At 39.2% G+C, this 13226-nt stretch overlaps 1 protein-coding gene and 1 long non-coding RNA gene across 7 annotated transcripts in view; one reads left to right on the top strand and one right to left on the bottom strand.

Annotated features, from left to right (window-relative positions):
• The window catches only part of LOC141370373 (uncharacterized), a 213686-nt gene that overhangs the window by 63758 nt on the left and 136702 nt on the right, over nt 1–13226 (bottom strand). The window lies entirely within an intron of this gene.
• Nucleotides 1–13226, top strand: part of GRIA3 (glutamate ionotropic receptor AMPA type subunit 3) — a 280967-nt gene that overhangs the window by 204530 nt on the left and 63211 nt on the right. For all 6 annotated transcript variants that reach the window (XR_012374364.1, XM_073879199.1, XM_073879198.1 and 3 more), the window contains one exon: nt 2481–2857. Coding sequence is in view for 5 of the 6 variants with exons in the window: in XM_073879199.1 (XP_073735300.1) it covers nt 2481–2857 (377 nt within the window). In the remaining variant the exon portion in view is untranslated. The remainder of the gene's footprint in view (nt 1–2480; nt 2858–13226) is intronic.

Genomic DNA, 13226 nt, shown 5'->3' with positions numbered 1-13226 from the left:
TATATATATATATATATATATATATATATATATATATATATATATATAATGGAATATTACTCAGCCATAAAAAAGGATGAAATCTTGCCATTTGCAACAACATGGATGGAGCAACAGTGTATTACGCTAAGTGAAATAAGTCAGAGAAAGACAAATACCATATGATTTCACTCATGTGGAATTTAAGAAACAAAACAGATGAATATAGGGGAAGGAATAAAAAAATAAGAAAGGGAGGCAAACCATAAGAGACTCTTAACTCTAAAGAACAAACTGAGGGTTGATGGAGGGGTGGTGGGTGGGGGATGGGCTAAATGGGTGATGACCATGAAGGAGGGCACATGATGTGATGAGCACTGGGTGTTATATATAAGTGATGAATCACTCCTGAAACAAATATTATACTATATGTTAAGTAACTAGAATTTAAATAAAAACCTGAAAGAATAAAAGGACGTGAGTTCTGAAATCTGAAGACCAGGGTTCTAATCCCAGACCCCAGTTTCTCCTTCTTTAACATGGGAATGATTATGTGCCATCCTTAAGTTTGCTGAGAGAATTAAATAAGATAATATATACGAGGTGCTTACACACAGAGTAAGCACTGAATAAATGTTAGCTGGCTGTTTATTATCTGAATTTCCCTTTAAATTAATTAAGACATGTTTTTTAATCAGTTTGAGTCACCATATGGGACTCAAGGTAGTAAAACATTTCTTTTAAAACATCCTCTATCTCAGACTTCATCATTCTTCCTCCACCTCTCCCCACTGGTAAGGATATTGAGGTATAACTATTTAATGTAGAAAAAGAATTATCAAAATTGGTCCTTGTGTTTTTGTTTTTTGTTTTGAGAGAGCGAGAGAGTGCCCGTGCGCGGGCAAGCAGGGGGAGGGGTAGAGGGAGAGGCAGAGAGAGAATCTTAAGCAGGCTCCACACGCAGCATGAAGCCTGACACGGGGCTGGATCTCTTGTCCCTGAGATCATGACCTGAGGCAAAATCAAGAGTCAGGCGCTTAACTGACTGAGCCGCCCAAGCCCACCAAAATTGGTGTTTTTACTTCATATCTGATATACCATCCAAAAGGCTTTCCTTAGAAGCATTTTTCTCGGTGTGTATTTTAAGGCCTGGCTCCAGACTAAAGTATACTAAACCTACTACTGGGGTAGAGGAACAATTGTGGAAGACCAAAGAAATAAGTGCAGAAATTCCCAGTGCCAGAAAGAAAAGAAAAGAAATTCCTAATGCCTTTTTTCATGGGATTAATATAAAAACATTGCCTGCCTTTGCCTGAGCCCGCCTTTGCCTGAGCCCATTATGCAGGGCACTACTGACACATTTATTTTATTGATCCAATACGCATGAGCGCTACACTGATATTTATCACTAGACATGATGGCTTCCTATAGAAATTAATATGTATTCTAATAACTGCTTTACCCTTGTTATTGCCCATGCAGAATTCTTTCATGTTTGCATAGATTATATTCAATAGTCAACAGCTAATTTTCTAGGCATCCAGAGTTTCTTTATTTAGGATGTGCTGCAGTGACAGATTGAAAAAAAAAAAACAAAAAAAAACAAACAGAAGATTGAGTCCCTGCCTTTAAAGAACCTATGTTTTAATGGACATTCTCTGGAGAAAATAACTCAAGAATAATAGCAAACACTCAAGAATTAAACTGAGGACTGTAGTCCTGTGTTGCCACTCATGGTGGGGAGGGAGGCACGTATAAGGAGTCTAGACTACATGCTTGCCTCTCAAGAACTTCCGTTTATGTGAGGAAGCTAAGACATAAGAGCATGCAAATTCAAATTAAAAAAACAAGAGTTGGGGCGCCTGGGTGCCTCAGTCGGTTAAGCGTCTGATTCTTGGTTTCAGCTCAGGTCATGATCTCGGGGTCATGGGATTGAGACCTGCGTTAGGCTCTGCACTCAGCACAGAGTCTGTTTGAGATTCTCTCCCTCCCTCTCCCTCTGCCCCTCCCCACCCCTCTCTCACTCTCTCTCTCAAACAAATAAATGAATCTTTAAGAAAACAAGAGTTAAGGAGTGATTGGGGCACCTGACTGGCTCAGCCGGTAGAGCATGTGACTCTTGATCTCAGGATCATGAGTTCAAGCCCCACGTTAAGTGTAGAACTAGCTTTAAAAAAAATTAAAAGAGTTAAGCAGTGATCTGTCACTTTAGGGAGTACAAGTTGAGTTGCAAGATAGCAAAACTAACTGAAGAAAAAAAATGAGTTGGTTGCCCTAAGCAATAGGTCACAAAGGACAAAAGGCCACCGGTGCCCTCTTCTTACTTAGCCCTGAGCTAGAGCGTTTTAGAACCCATCGAACGCTACTACTTTTCTGACAAAGCACTGACAAATCAGTTGGTTATAGGGATCCAAAAGTTTATATTTCCACCAAAGAGGTAGAGTAAGTAGCAAATGACTAATGGAAATACTGTCTCTAAAAGTCAATTTTTTTTTTTCCAGAGGGCTGATATAGCGGTTGCTCCACTCACTATAACCCTGGTCCGTGAAGAAGTCATAGATTTCTCAAAGCCATTTATGAGCCTGGGCATCTCCATCATGATAAAGAAGCCTCAGAAGTCAAAACCAGGCGTCTTCTCATTTCTGGATCCCTTGGCTTATGAAATCTGGATGTGCATCGTCTTTGCTTACATTGGAGTCAGCGTAGTTCTTTTCCTAGTCAGCAGATTCAGCCCCTATGAATGGCACTTGGAGGACAACAGTGAAGAACCTCGTGATCCGCAAAGCCCTCCTGACCCTCCGAATGAATTTGGAATATTTAACAGTCTTTGGTTTTCCTTGGGTGCCTTTATGCAGCAAGGATGTGATATTTCTCCAAGGTTTGTTTCCATGTCATACCCAATGCCTCCTTGCACTCTGTGGCCATGATCCATTCATGTACATCTGGTATTCACCCATCTCAAGTCCAGATTTCTTTCATTTGACATTCCATCCAACAGCAAATTATCATCAAGCCATTTTGTTTGCTTGCGTCCATAAAGTGAGTGTGTTATTGGTGTTGTTTTGAATGTCCTTCATGCATTTCTATGGTATTGTATACTTATATCTATCATAGCAAACATTTGGACTCTGGGTAAAGGTAGCATTATCAGCTAAAATTAATATTATTTGGATAAAGCTAATACTAAATCTTGATCAGATCAATCAGACATGATTTCCTCCTTAAGTGAGCTAAAACATTTTCTCATTTGTCTAGAGATGGGATCTAGAAAAAATTTGAAAGAATATAGAACTCTTCCTAAAAGCCCTCCTACTTTCCCCTTGCACTGTCCTACCTTTTTCATTTCACTCTTAGACTGCCTAGAACTATTCATTGTAGTATCTCGCCCAAGTTTTATAACTAAAACTATAAAAGTACGGAAAGAAAACATAAGAGGGGAAAAAAAAAAAGAAAACCTAAGGGGGAGTCTATATGATCTCGGATTGGACAAAGAGTTTTCAAAACACAAAAAGAACAATCCATTTTTTAAAAATTGACACACTGGACTTCATTAAAATTCAAAACTTTCACATTTCAAAAGACATCTTAATTAAGAAAATGAAAAGACAAGCCACAGACTGGGAGAAAATATTAGCAAATGATACATCTGATAAAGGACTTATATACAGAATATATAAAGATTTCTTGCAACTCACTATAAAGAAAACAACCCAATTTTTAAGACGGACAAAATATTTGAATAGACCTTTCCCCAAAGAAGATATACAAATGGCTAATAATCACATGTAAAGATGCTGAACATCATTAGTCATTGGGGAAAAGCAAATTAAAATCACAGTGAGATACCTCTATATATCCTCTAGAACAGCTATAATAAAAAAGTGGTGGCGAGGATGCAGAATGACTATAGCTCTCATCCATTAGTAGGGTGAATGCAAAATGCTACCGCCAAATAGGAAGACAGTTCCGCAGACTCTTATAGTTAGACACACACTTAAAATATGACACAGCAATTCTACTTATTTACTGAAAAGAAAACCTATATCCACACAAAGACTTATAAATGTTCATAGGAGCTTTATAAAAACCAAAAAGTGGAAACAACCCACATGTCCATCAACAAGTGAATGGATGAACACAATGTGGCATATCCATCCAATGGAATACTATTTGGCAATTAAAAAGAACAAGCTACTGATATGCTACAACATGGATGAACTTTGAAAACATGATGCTACATGAAAGAAGCCAGACACAAAAGGCCACATAGTATAGGATTCCATTTATTTAATTCTATTTATTGAATGTCCCTTATTGCATTGTTCCGTTTGTCCAGGATAGGCAAATCCATAGAGACAGAAAGTCTCTAGGGACTTAGAGGGAGCAGAGTGAAGCTAAGAAGGGTGAGGATTAGGCTGAGGCAGGCAGGGCTGAGTACAGCAAGCACAAGGGGCAAATTCAGTCTTCATTTAAAATTTTGATATTTGTTCATCATGGGTTTTTTTAATTAATCTTGATTTTCTTAAAAATATTGCACTGAAATGTTATTTATCTTGATTAGTGAGATTTTGGTACCCCTCTAAATTTTGTGCATGGGGTAAATGCCTCACTGGTCTCACTCCCGTCCTGGCCCTGTCGGGATTAAGCACAAATGAGCATGAAGGAACTTTTCAGGGTGAGGGAAATGTTCCAAAACTGGATTGTGGCGATGGCTGCACAACTCTTAAGTTGACTAAACTCATTCATTGTACACTTACATTGGTGAATTTGATGAGATGCAGATTTTATCTCAGCGAAGCTATTGAAAATACTGAATGTGAATGTCCTGGACCTCACCCACTTAGTTTAGTGGTATTCACCTAAACAAAAACAGTGTTGAATTCGTAATCATAAAATATTGTAAGCAAATGTGGTAGCTTTAAAATCGGTGGGGCGGCGGGGGGAGGGCATTATTTATTTATTTTTAAATTATATTATTATTTATTTTTCTGAAATAAAAAGTTGTAGTTTGGGCAAAATTGAACATTAATCCAAATACTGACTAGAGTCCATTATACAAACATATGGGGATTTTCATTTAGAATATAAGGACTCAGAAGGTCACCTACTATGGTTTTACAGCATACTTCATTTTAAGATTATCCACCCGGAGCACAAAACATTTCAAATGAAGATTTGCAGCATAACTCATGGGTAACCATCTTCAAATTTCTAATGTAACGTGTATGGGGCAAGCCTCTTTTGTCAGGGTCATACCTTTTGCCACTCTCAATCTGCTTGGTCAGATACTCTAAATAATTTCACTCCCTGTTCCTTTTGTGCTTATAATGTGTGTCATTTTGTGATACCATCTGGGAGTTCATTTATTTTGCTAGTTTCTTTCATTTTTTTAAAAACGTTCACTTGGAGGCTAGGGTTCTGAACAATCCTTAATTGAGTGATTTTTAACATGGCTGGTAATCTGTGTTGAGGCAATGCTAAAGAGTCATTAAGGCTAGAGATTTTATTGGTTTCTGTAAGGGAATTTTCAAAACTAAACTTGTGATATCCCCACCGGAGTGCTACATACTACTCTGTATACTCAAACAGGACTCTTCAAAAGCTATCTGTTTTTAGAAGTATTTATGCATATTGCTTCATTAAGTACTAACTTAAAGATGATGACCTGAAAATGACAAGCTGGATAGATTTTTTCTTTTTTTTGTAGAAGAATTTAAGCTACAAATCCTTTTTTGTTTCCCAGGATACATTTATCATTACACTGCACTAGATACTGTCATATAGAGCAATGGCTTTCAAACTTTTTGACCATGTCCCTTAGTATGAAATACATTTTCCGTCATGAGTCGGTGTGTGTGTGTGTGTGTGTGTGTGTGTGTGTGTGTGTGTATCACAAGCATCACCAAACATTACCCTTACAGCGTGCCATGCTGTTTTAAATGCTGGTTGCAACTCAACCCAGCAGTGGGACCCACAGGCTATGGAATAAGACCGGTCTAGAGTAACAAATATTCTCCTTTTTGTGCTTTTGAGTAATAAGTTATTACTCTGTATATTTTCTACCAAATGGATGATCCCTCTTTCAATATTGTCTTTTGTGTCCTTCAAAGGAAATTATATCTTTAAGCCTCTTGATAAAATTTTATACATTGTAGCATACTTATTTCTCCTTGTCTTGAGAGCTCTATTGGTTATATATTTGTGCTCAATTGTATAACAGTAATTCCACTGAAATGTGCTTTTCTACTAACAGATTTCGAAATTCCTGATAGTGACAGAGTTGCGCTCTAAGATTCATGGTTGCCTTGACGGCAAATGCCAGTGTTATACTTTATTTTTGTTTAATGGCCACACTTAGAAGGCAGACTCTCCAGAAAGCGCCGCATGTGAACATGCATTGTACACTCTGACTTTTCCCAAAATTGAAGCAATTCAAGGAATTATAAGAGACCACATTTTAAAGTAGAACTATATCAACTATCAGAGCAGGAGGAGACGTCAGATAAATCAACCCAACTGCTTCTGTGTCCTGAGGGCAGAGGGGAAACAGCCTTCGCTGAGCTCCCACTGCGTCTGGGCACTTTTCCTGCATTATCCTGTGGATTTTAATCCTCCAAACACTGCCACCATGTGCTCGGTTTTAAGTTGAAGAAGGTGGCGCTTGGGGTAAATAATTGGCCCAGTCACACAGCTAATGGCAGAGCCAGTATTCAAACCTAACTCCAACTCCACACCCTACGCCGGTCCACTTCATGCTGCTTTTTTCACAACAGAGACAAAACCCTATGCAGAGAGATACTGTGGTGGAGGTCAGGGTCAAGGGGTTTTAAGAGCGGGCAGTATAACTGTTCCCACTACCACACACTGCCTCCCACTCCCGACCCGAAGGTGCATTTGCTTGTTCCATTCTTTCCTCATGTGCGTGCCCAGGACTATTCTCCAGTCTCCCGACCTCCGATGAAACTCTGCCATCGCCCGGGTTGTTAAAGAAAGTTTTAGGCGGTGAGCGCTTAAAATGCTGCCGGGTGTGTATCCACTCAAGAGTAAAAGGGTGGGAAATCAGCAGTGAGACAGCATGAGGCGCACCGAGCGTCATTGTATTTCCATCAAATAAAGGTATTGACAGGGGCTTAGAAGCTTAAAGAGCCCGTGTCAATATTAGGTTTGATATTTTCAACTACTCCAATTGTTCGGAGTGAACAATTCTGCTAGAGGCTGAATTGCCTTTAGAGAGGCTAATCAAGGTGATCAGCTGAGGTTATATCCATATACAAACTGATTTGTTTGGGGCAGTCGGGAGAAGAAAGTATGAGGAGATTCCACTCAACCCTCTTGCACCGGAGGGGGATGGGGAGATCTGCAGTGGGTATAGCCAGATGGAGGTAGCGCGTAGGGGTTAAGTACGTGGGTGCGGGATTTAGTCTCACTGGATTCGCAATCTGCTTAGGAGTTGTGTAACTCGGGGCACGTTGCTAAATCTGGCTAAGCCTCAGTTCCTCATCCGTAAAGTGTAAAGTATAGTACCTGGCATACGTACAGTAAGTTCTCGGTAAAGGGTAGCCATCCTCCTTATTAAACTGGCTGCTCTTCACCACCCTAATTTCACAAATACTAATAGTTAATATTTCACTTGCATGTTAGTCCCTAAAACTCCTTGGGAATACAGTTGAAATTGTAGGGAGTGCCACATAGCTGATTCTTGATGAGAAATAACCAACAACTTGCCTTCTTGAATCCATACAGTACCCTCCTTAAGGATTACACCTCGTGCAAATGTTTTGATTGTATATTCTATAATGATTTACTGATATTGACAGAACGTTACAATTTTTTAAATCTGTCATTTATTTCCTTTGTGAAACTTGGATAGAACCTTGCTGAGCAGTCCAAAGTCCGAGTCCTTCCAGACAAATGCTCCCCCTGCTGACTCTCTTCGAAGCTGCAGGGCCATCTGAGGGCTAAGTTGAAAATGGGAGGATTGGGGGAATTCTAGCCGAGAAACTGGAGGGGACACGCTAACTTGAATCTGATTACTGTGTGCATGTTGTTCCAAAGGCATTACTCTTCTCTAATTCTGCAAGATATCAGAGACTTGAGAGGAGCAGGCAGGGCATCTATCCAGGTTAGTTGACATACAGATCCTTTTGTCAAACGGAAAATACAAGCCAAATAATAAAAGACACGAAGGGTATGAAATGAATGGGACCAACACGACAGGATTTGGGAGCTCCATTTTAAGCAATAGCCTTTCAGCTTTGCTGATGTCTGACCAGAGTCTCATCCTACTGCAAACTCTCTTCAAAGTAGTAGTGATGTGGGGATCAATTAATGATGTAATAGAATTTTTATTGCCACCATTTTATGACTTTTCTGGCTGAAAGCCGTAGTTCTCAGTCTTCGGGAGATGGTTTCTTACTCCCATCAGAAAATACTATACGAGCCAAAGATTGATTCTGCACATTTTTTTAAAAAATCTATCATAGAATCGGCATTGAATAGAGTGTAGAAAAGACACACGCTTTGGGGCGCCTGGGTGGCTCAGATGGTTAAGCATCTGCCTTCGGCTCAGGTCATGATCCCAGGGTCCTGGAATCGAGTCCCACATCGGGCTCCCTGCTCCTTAGGAGCCTGCTTCTCCCTCTACCTCTCTCTTTCTCTCTCTGTCTTTCATGAATAAATAAATAAAATCTTAAAAAAAAAAAAAGACACATGCTTTGGAAGAAAGAATGGGGGGAGAGAGTGTGATGAAGAGTTTGTGCACAGGAGAAGTGGTCATAGTTTCAGCTCTTGATCTTGCAAAGCTAGTAAAGTGCAGATTTCAAAATTTACTTACAGGCTTAAGGTTATAGCACATAGCTCACTTCTGTTATTATTCCCGAGGTCATAAAATACATTTTATTATTAACTCGGAAACTCTACTTCCATATGATTACAGATAACAAGAGCGTTGTATATTATTTTGCGGTGTTTTTATGTCGTTTTTCTCTTGTTGCCAATCTACTTTCATTCACTTCCTCTTACATTTCTTCAAAAGGTACGATATGCTCCTTATAATGCATTTTTATAAATACTAAATGTGCAGCATTTTATAGCCATTTCATTATGCCAAACTCAAAATCTGTCTTGTGCAACAAAACTATTTGAAATGAATGTTAAACATTTTGAAGCTGCATTAATGGAGGGGAAGAAACTGGAAAATGACAGGTCTTTTTAACTCAACTATAAAGTCTTGTCTTGTTTTAATAGATCCTTTTAAAAATGTCATGGGGCTGACCCATCAGTCACTTTTTATATAGCCTCTGTGTGAAATGTGGGTTATTAAATGGCTATAGTTTCATTAATGAGAAAAGGGAAATGTAAAAATTCTTACAGAGCTTCTTCCCTGTGAGTTCCACTGTACCTTTTCTCAGTGAAAGGATTTAGGCGTTCATGCCATAAAGGAAAGAAAGCGGTAGAAATTCCACCAAGACTCTTGTCAAAGCTACTGCTGCCTTGAGGGGAGATTGTTGAATGCTAGCTTGTGCATTTCACACGGATTCCAAGGAAGCTCCTTTTCCATCTCTGCTGAGGCTTGTGGATACTATTATACCATTTCTATGTGAATATCCACCAAAATTCTCCATGCACATAGGAATATCATCATATTAACCATGTAGTTGCCCGAGCCAATAGCCATGTACACAAGAGGCCACAAAAATGACCATTTTGCATTTAGGTTTATTTTCAGTCATGTCAACAGCCAATCTCAGCTAAGTCCTACAGATCAACCACATGATTATCTGGGTCACCGATTATGGTGGCCAAATAACCAGATTAGCATGGGCAGGATTGATTTTAGATCATACAGACGCAGTCCATTAGCCTTGATAGAACGGCACAAGTGCAATTTCCATAAATTACTGTATTTTTCTCCCCATTTCAAGTAGACAATGCATAAACTACCATTGGTATTCGCAGCAGCTTAATACACCCCTTTCCATACCAAACCATGATTCTGGAAATACTCCAAAATCAGTTCTCCCCTTGGTCTCAGGAAAACCCCATCATTCCAAATAAGGAGAGCTTTCCCAGTTCCATTCCAAATGAACAACAGATAATAAACAATAATTATCCAAACATGTTTGCTTTTCCTACAACTATAATTCTCAGTTATTGTCAGAAAATTGCATCTTCTGTAATGTATACACCATTCTGGATTTTCTTAGACAAACTATGACTGTTCTGTAGCACCAAAATGTGGGTATTTCTTTCCTATTTCTCCTCTCCATGCCTCAGTTTCTTTATCTGTAAAACGCCTCTGTTCTCTTTTTTTTTTTAATTTTATTATGTTATGTTAGTCACCATACAATACATCATTAGTTTTTGATGTGGTGATCCACAATCCATTGTTTGCATATAACGCTCACTGCTCCATGCAGTACGTGCCCTCCTTAATACCCATCACCGGGCTGACCAGTCCCCCCACCCCCCTCCCCTCTAGAACCCTCGGTTTGTTTCTCAGAGTCCATAGTCTCTCATGGTTCATCTCTCCCTCCGATTCCCCCCCTTCATTTTCCCTTCCTTCTCCTTATGTCCTCCATGCTATTCCTGATGTTCCACAAATAAGTGAAACCATATGATAATTGTCTTTCTCTGCTGGACTTATTTCACTTAGCATAATCTCCTCCAGTCCCATCCATGTGGATGTAAAAGTTGGGTATTCATCCTTTCTGATGGCTGAGTAATATTCCACTGTATATATGGACCACATCTTCTTCATCCATTCATCTGTGGAATGGCACCTCGGCTCTTTCCACAGTTTGGCTATTGGGGACATTGCTGCTATGAACACTGGGGTGCATATGGCCCTTCTTTTCACTATATCTGTGTCTTTGGGGTAAATATCCAGTAGTGCAATTGCTGGGTCATGGGGTAGCTCTATTTTTAAATTTTTGAGGAACCTCCACACTGTTTTCCAAAGTGGCTGTACCAACTTGCATTCCCACCAACAGTGTAAGAGGGTTCCCCTTTCTCCACAACCTCTCCAACATTTGTTGTTTCTTGTCTTGTCAATTTTTGCCATTCTAACTGGTGTAAGGTTTTGATTTGTGGTTTTGATTTGAATTTCCCTGATGGCTAATGATGATGAACATTTTTTCATGTGTCTGTTAGCCATTTGTATGTCTTCTTCAGAGAAGTGTCTTTTCATATCTTCTGCCCACTTTTTGACTTGATTATTTGTTTTTTGGGTGTTGAGTTTGAGAAGTTCTTTATAGATCTTGGATACCAGCCCTTTATCTGTAGTGTCATTTGCAAATATCTTCTCCCATTCTGTGGGTTGCCTCTTTGTTTTGTTGACCGTTTCCTTTGCTGTGCAGAAGCTTTTTATCTTGATGAAGTCCCAAAAGTTCATTCTTGCTTTTGTTTCACTAGCTTTCGGAGATGTATCTTGAAAGAAGTTGCTGTGGGCGATGTCAAAGAGGTTACTGCCTATGTTGTCCTCTAGGATTTTGATGGATTCCTGTCTCCCATTGAGGTCTTTCATCCACTTTGAGTTTATCTTTGTGAATGGTGTTAGAGAATGGTCGAGTTTCATTCTTCTGCATGTGGCTGTCCAATTTTCCCAGCACCATTGATTGAAGACACTGTCTTTTTTCCATTACATGTTTTTTCCTGCTTTGTTGAAGATTATTTGACCATAGAGTTGAGGGTCTATATCTGAGTTCTCTATTCTGTTCCATTGGTCTATATGTCTGTTTTTGTGCCAGTACCATGCTGTCTTGGTGATCACAGCTTTGTAATATAGCTTGAAATCGGGCAACGTGATGCCCCCAGCTTTGTTTTTCTTTTTCAACATTTCCTTGGCGATTCGGGGTCTTTTCTGATTCCATACAAATTTTAGGATTGTTTGTTCTAGCACTTCGAAAACTGTCATTGGAATTTTGATCAGGATGGCATTGAAGTTTTAAATTGCTCTGGGTAGCATAGACATTTTAACAATGTTTATTCTTCTGATCCATGAACATGGAATGTTTTTCCATCTTTCTGTGTCTTCTTCAATTTCTTTCATGAGTGTTCTGTAGTTCCTAGAGTATAGATCCTTTACCTCTTTGGTTAGGTTTATTCCGAGGTATCTTATGGTTTTTGGTGCTATTGTAAATGGAATCATTTCTCTAATTTCTCTTTCTACAGTTGCGTTGTTAGTGTATAAGAAAGCAACTGATTTCTGTGCATTGATTTTTGTATCCTGCCACATTACTGAATTGCTGTATGAGTTCTAGTAATTTGGGGGTGGAGTCTTTTGGGTTTTCCACATAAAGTATTATGTCGTCTGCGAAAAGAGAGAGTTTGACTTCTTTTTTGCCATTCTGAATACCTTTTATTTCTTTTTGTTGTCTGATTGCTGTTGCTAGGACTTCTAGTACTGTGGTGAACAATAGTGGCGAGAGTGGGCATCCTTGATGTATTCCTGATCTTAAGGGAAAGGCTTTCAGCTTTTCCCCATTGAGGGTGATATTCGCTGTGGGTTTTTCATAGATGGATTTTATGAACTTGAGGAATGTTCCCTCTATCCCTATACTCTGAAGAGTTTTAATCAGGAAAGAATGCTGTATTTTGTCAAATGATTTTTCTGCATCAATTGAGAGGACCATATGGTTCTTCTGCCTCCTCTTATTAATGTGTTCTATCACATTGATTGATTTTATCCCCTTGCATCCTGGGGATAAATCCCACTTGGTCGTGGTGGATGATCCTTTTAATGTATTGTTGGATCCTGTTAGCTAGGATTTTGTTGAGGATTTTGGAATCCATATTCATCAGAGATATTGGCCTGAAATTCTCCTTTTTGATGGGGTCTTTGCCTGGTTTGGGGATTAAGGTAATGCTGGCCTCATAGAATGAGTTTGGAAGTTTTCCTTCTGTTTCTATTTTTTGAACCAGCTTCAGTAGAATAGGTATTATTTCTTCTTTGAATGTTTGGTAGAATTCCCCAGGGAATCCATTAGGCCCTGGACTCTTGTTTTTTGGGAGGTTTTTGATCACTGCTTCAGTCTCGTTACTGGTTCTTGGCCTATTCATGTTGTCAATTTCTTCCTATTTCAGTCTTGGCGGCTTATAGGTTTCCAGGAAGGCCTCCATTTCATCCAGATTGCTCAGTTTATTGGCATATAGTTGTTGATAATAATTTCTAATAAATGTTTTATTTCCTTGGTGTTAGTCGTGGTCTCTCCCCTTTCATTCATAATTTTATTAACTTGGGTCCTTTC

The sequence above is a fragment of the Callorhinus ursinus genome, unplaced genomic scaffold (genome assembly GCF_003265705.2).
Source record: "Callorhinus ursinus isolate GAN/ISIS: 27379988/994484 unplaced genomic scaffold, GSC_fseal_2.0 scaffold33, whole genome shotgun sequence".
NCBI lineage: Eukaryota > Metazoa > Chordata > Mammalia > Carnivora > Otariidae > Callorhinus > Callorhinus ursinus.
This window is presented reverse-complemented; position numbering and strand designations above follow the sequence as displayed.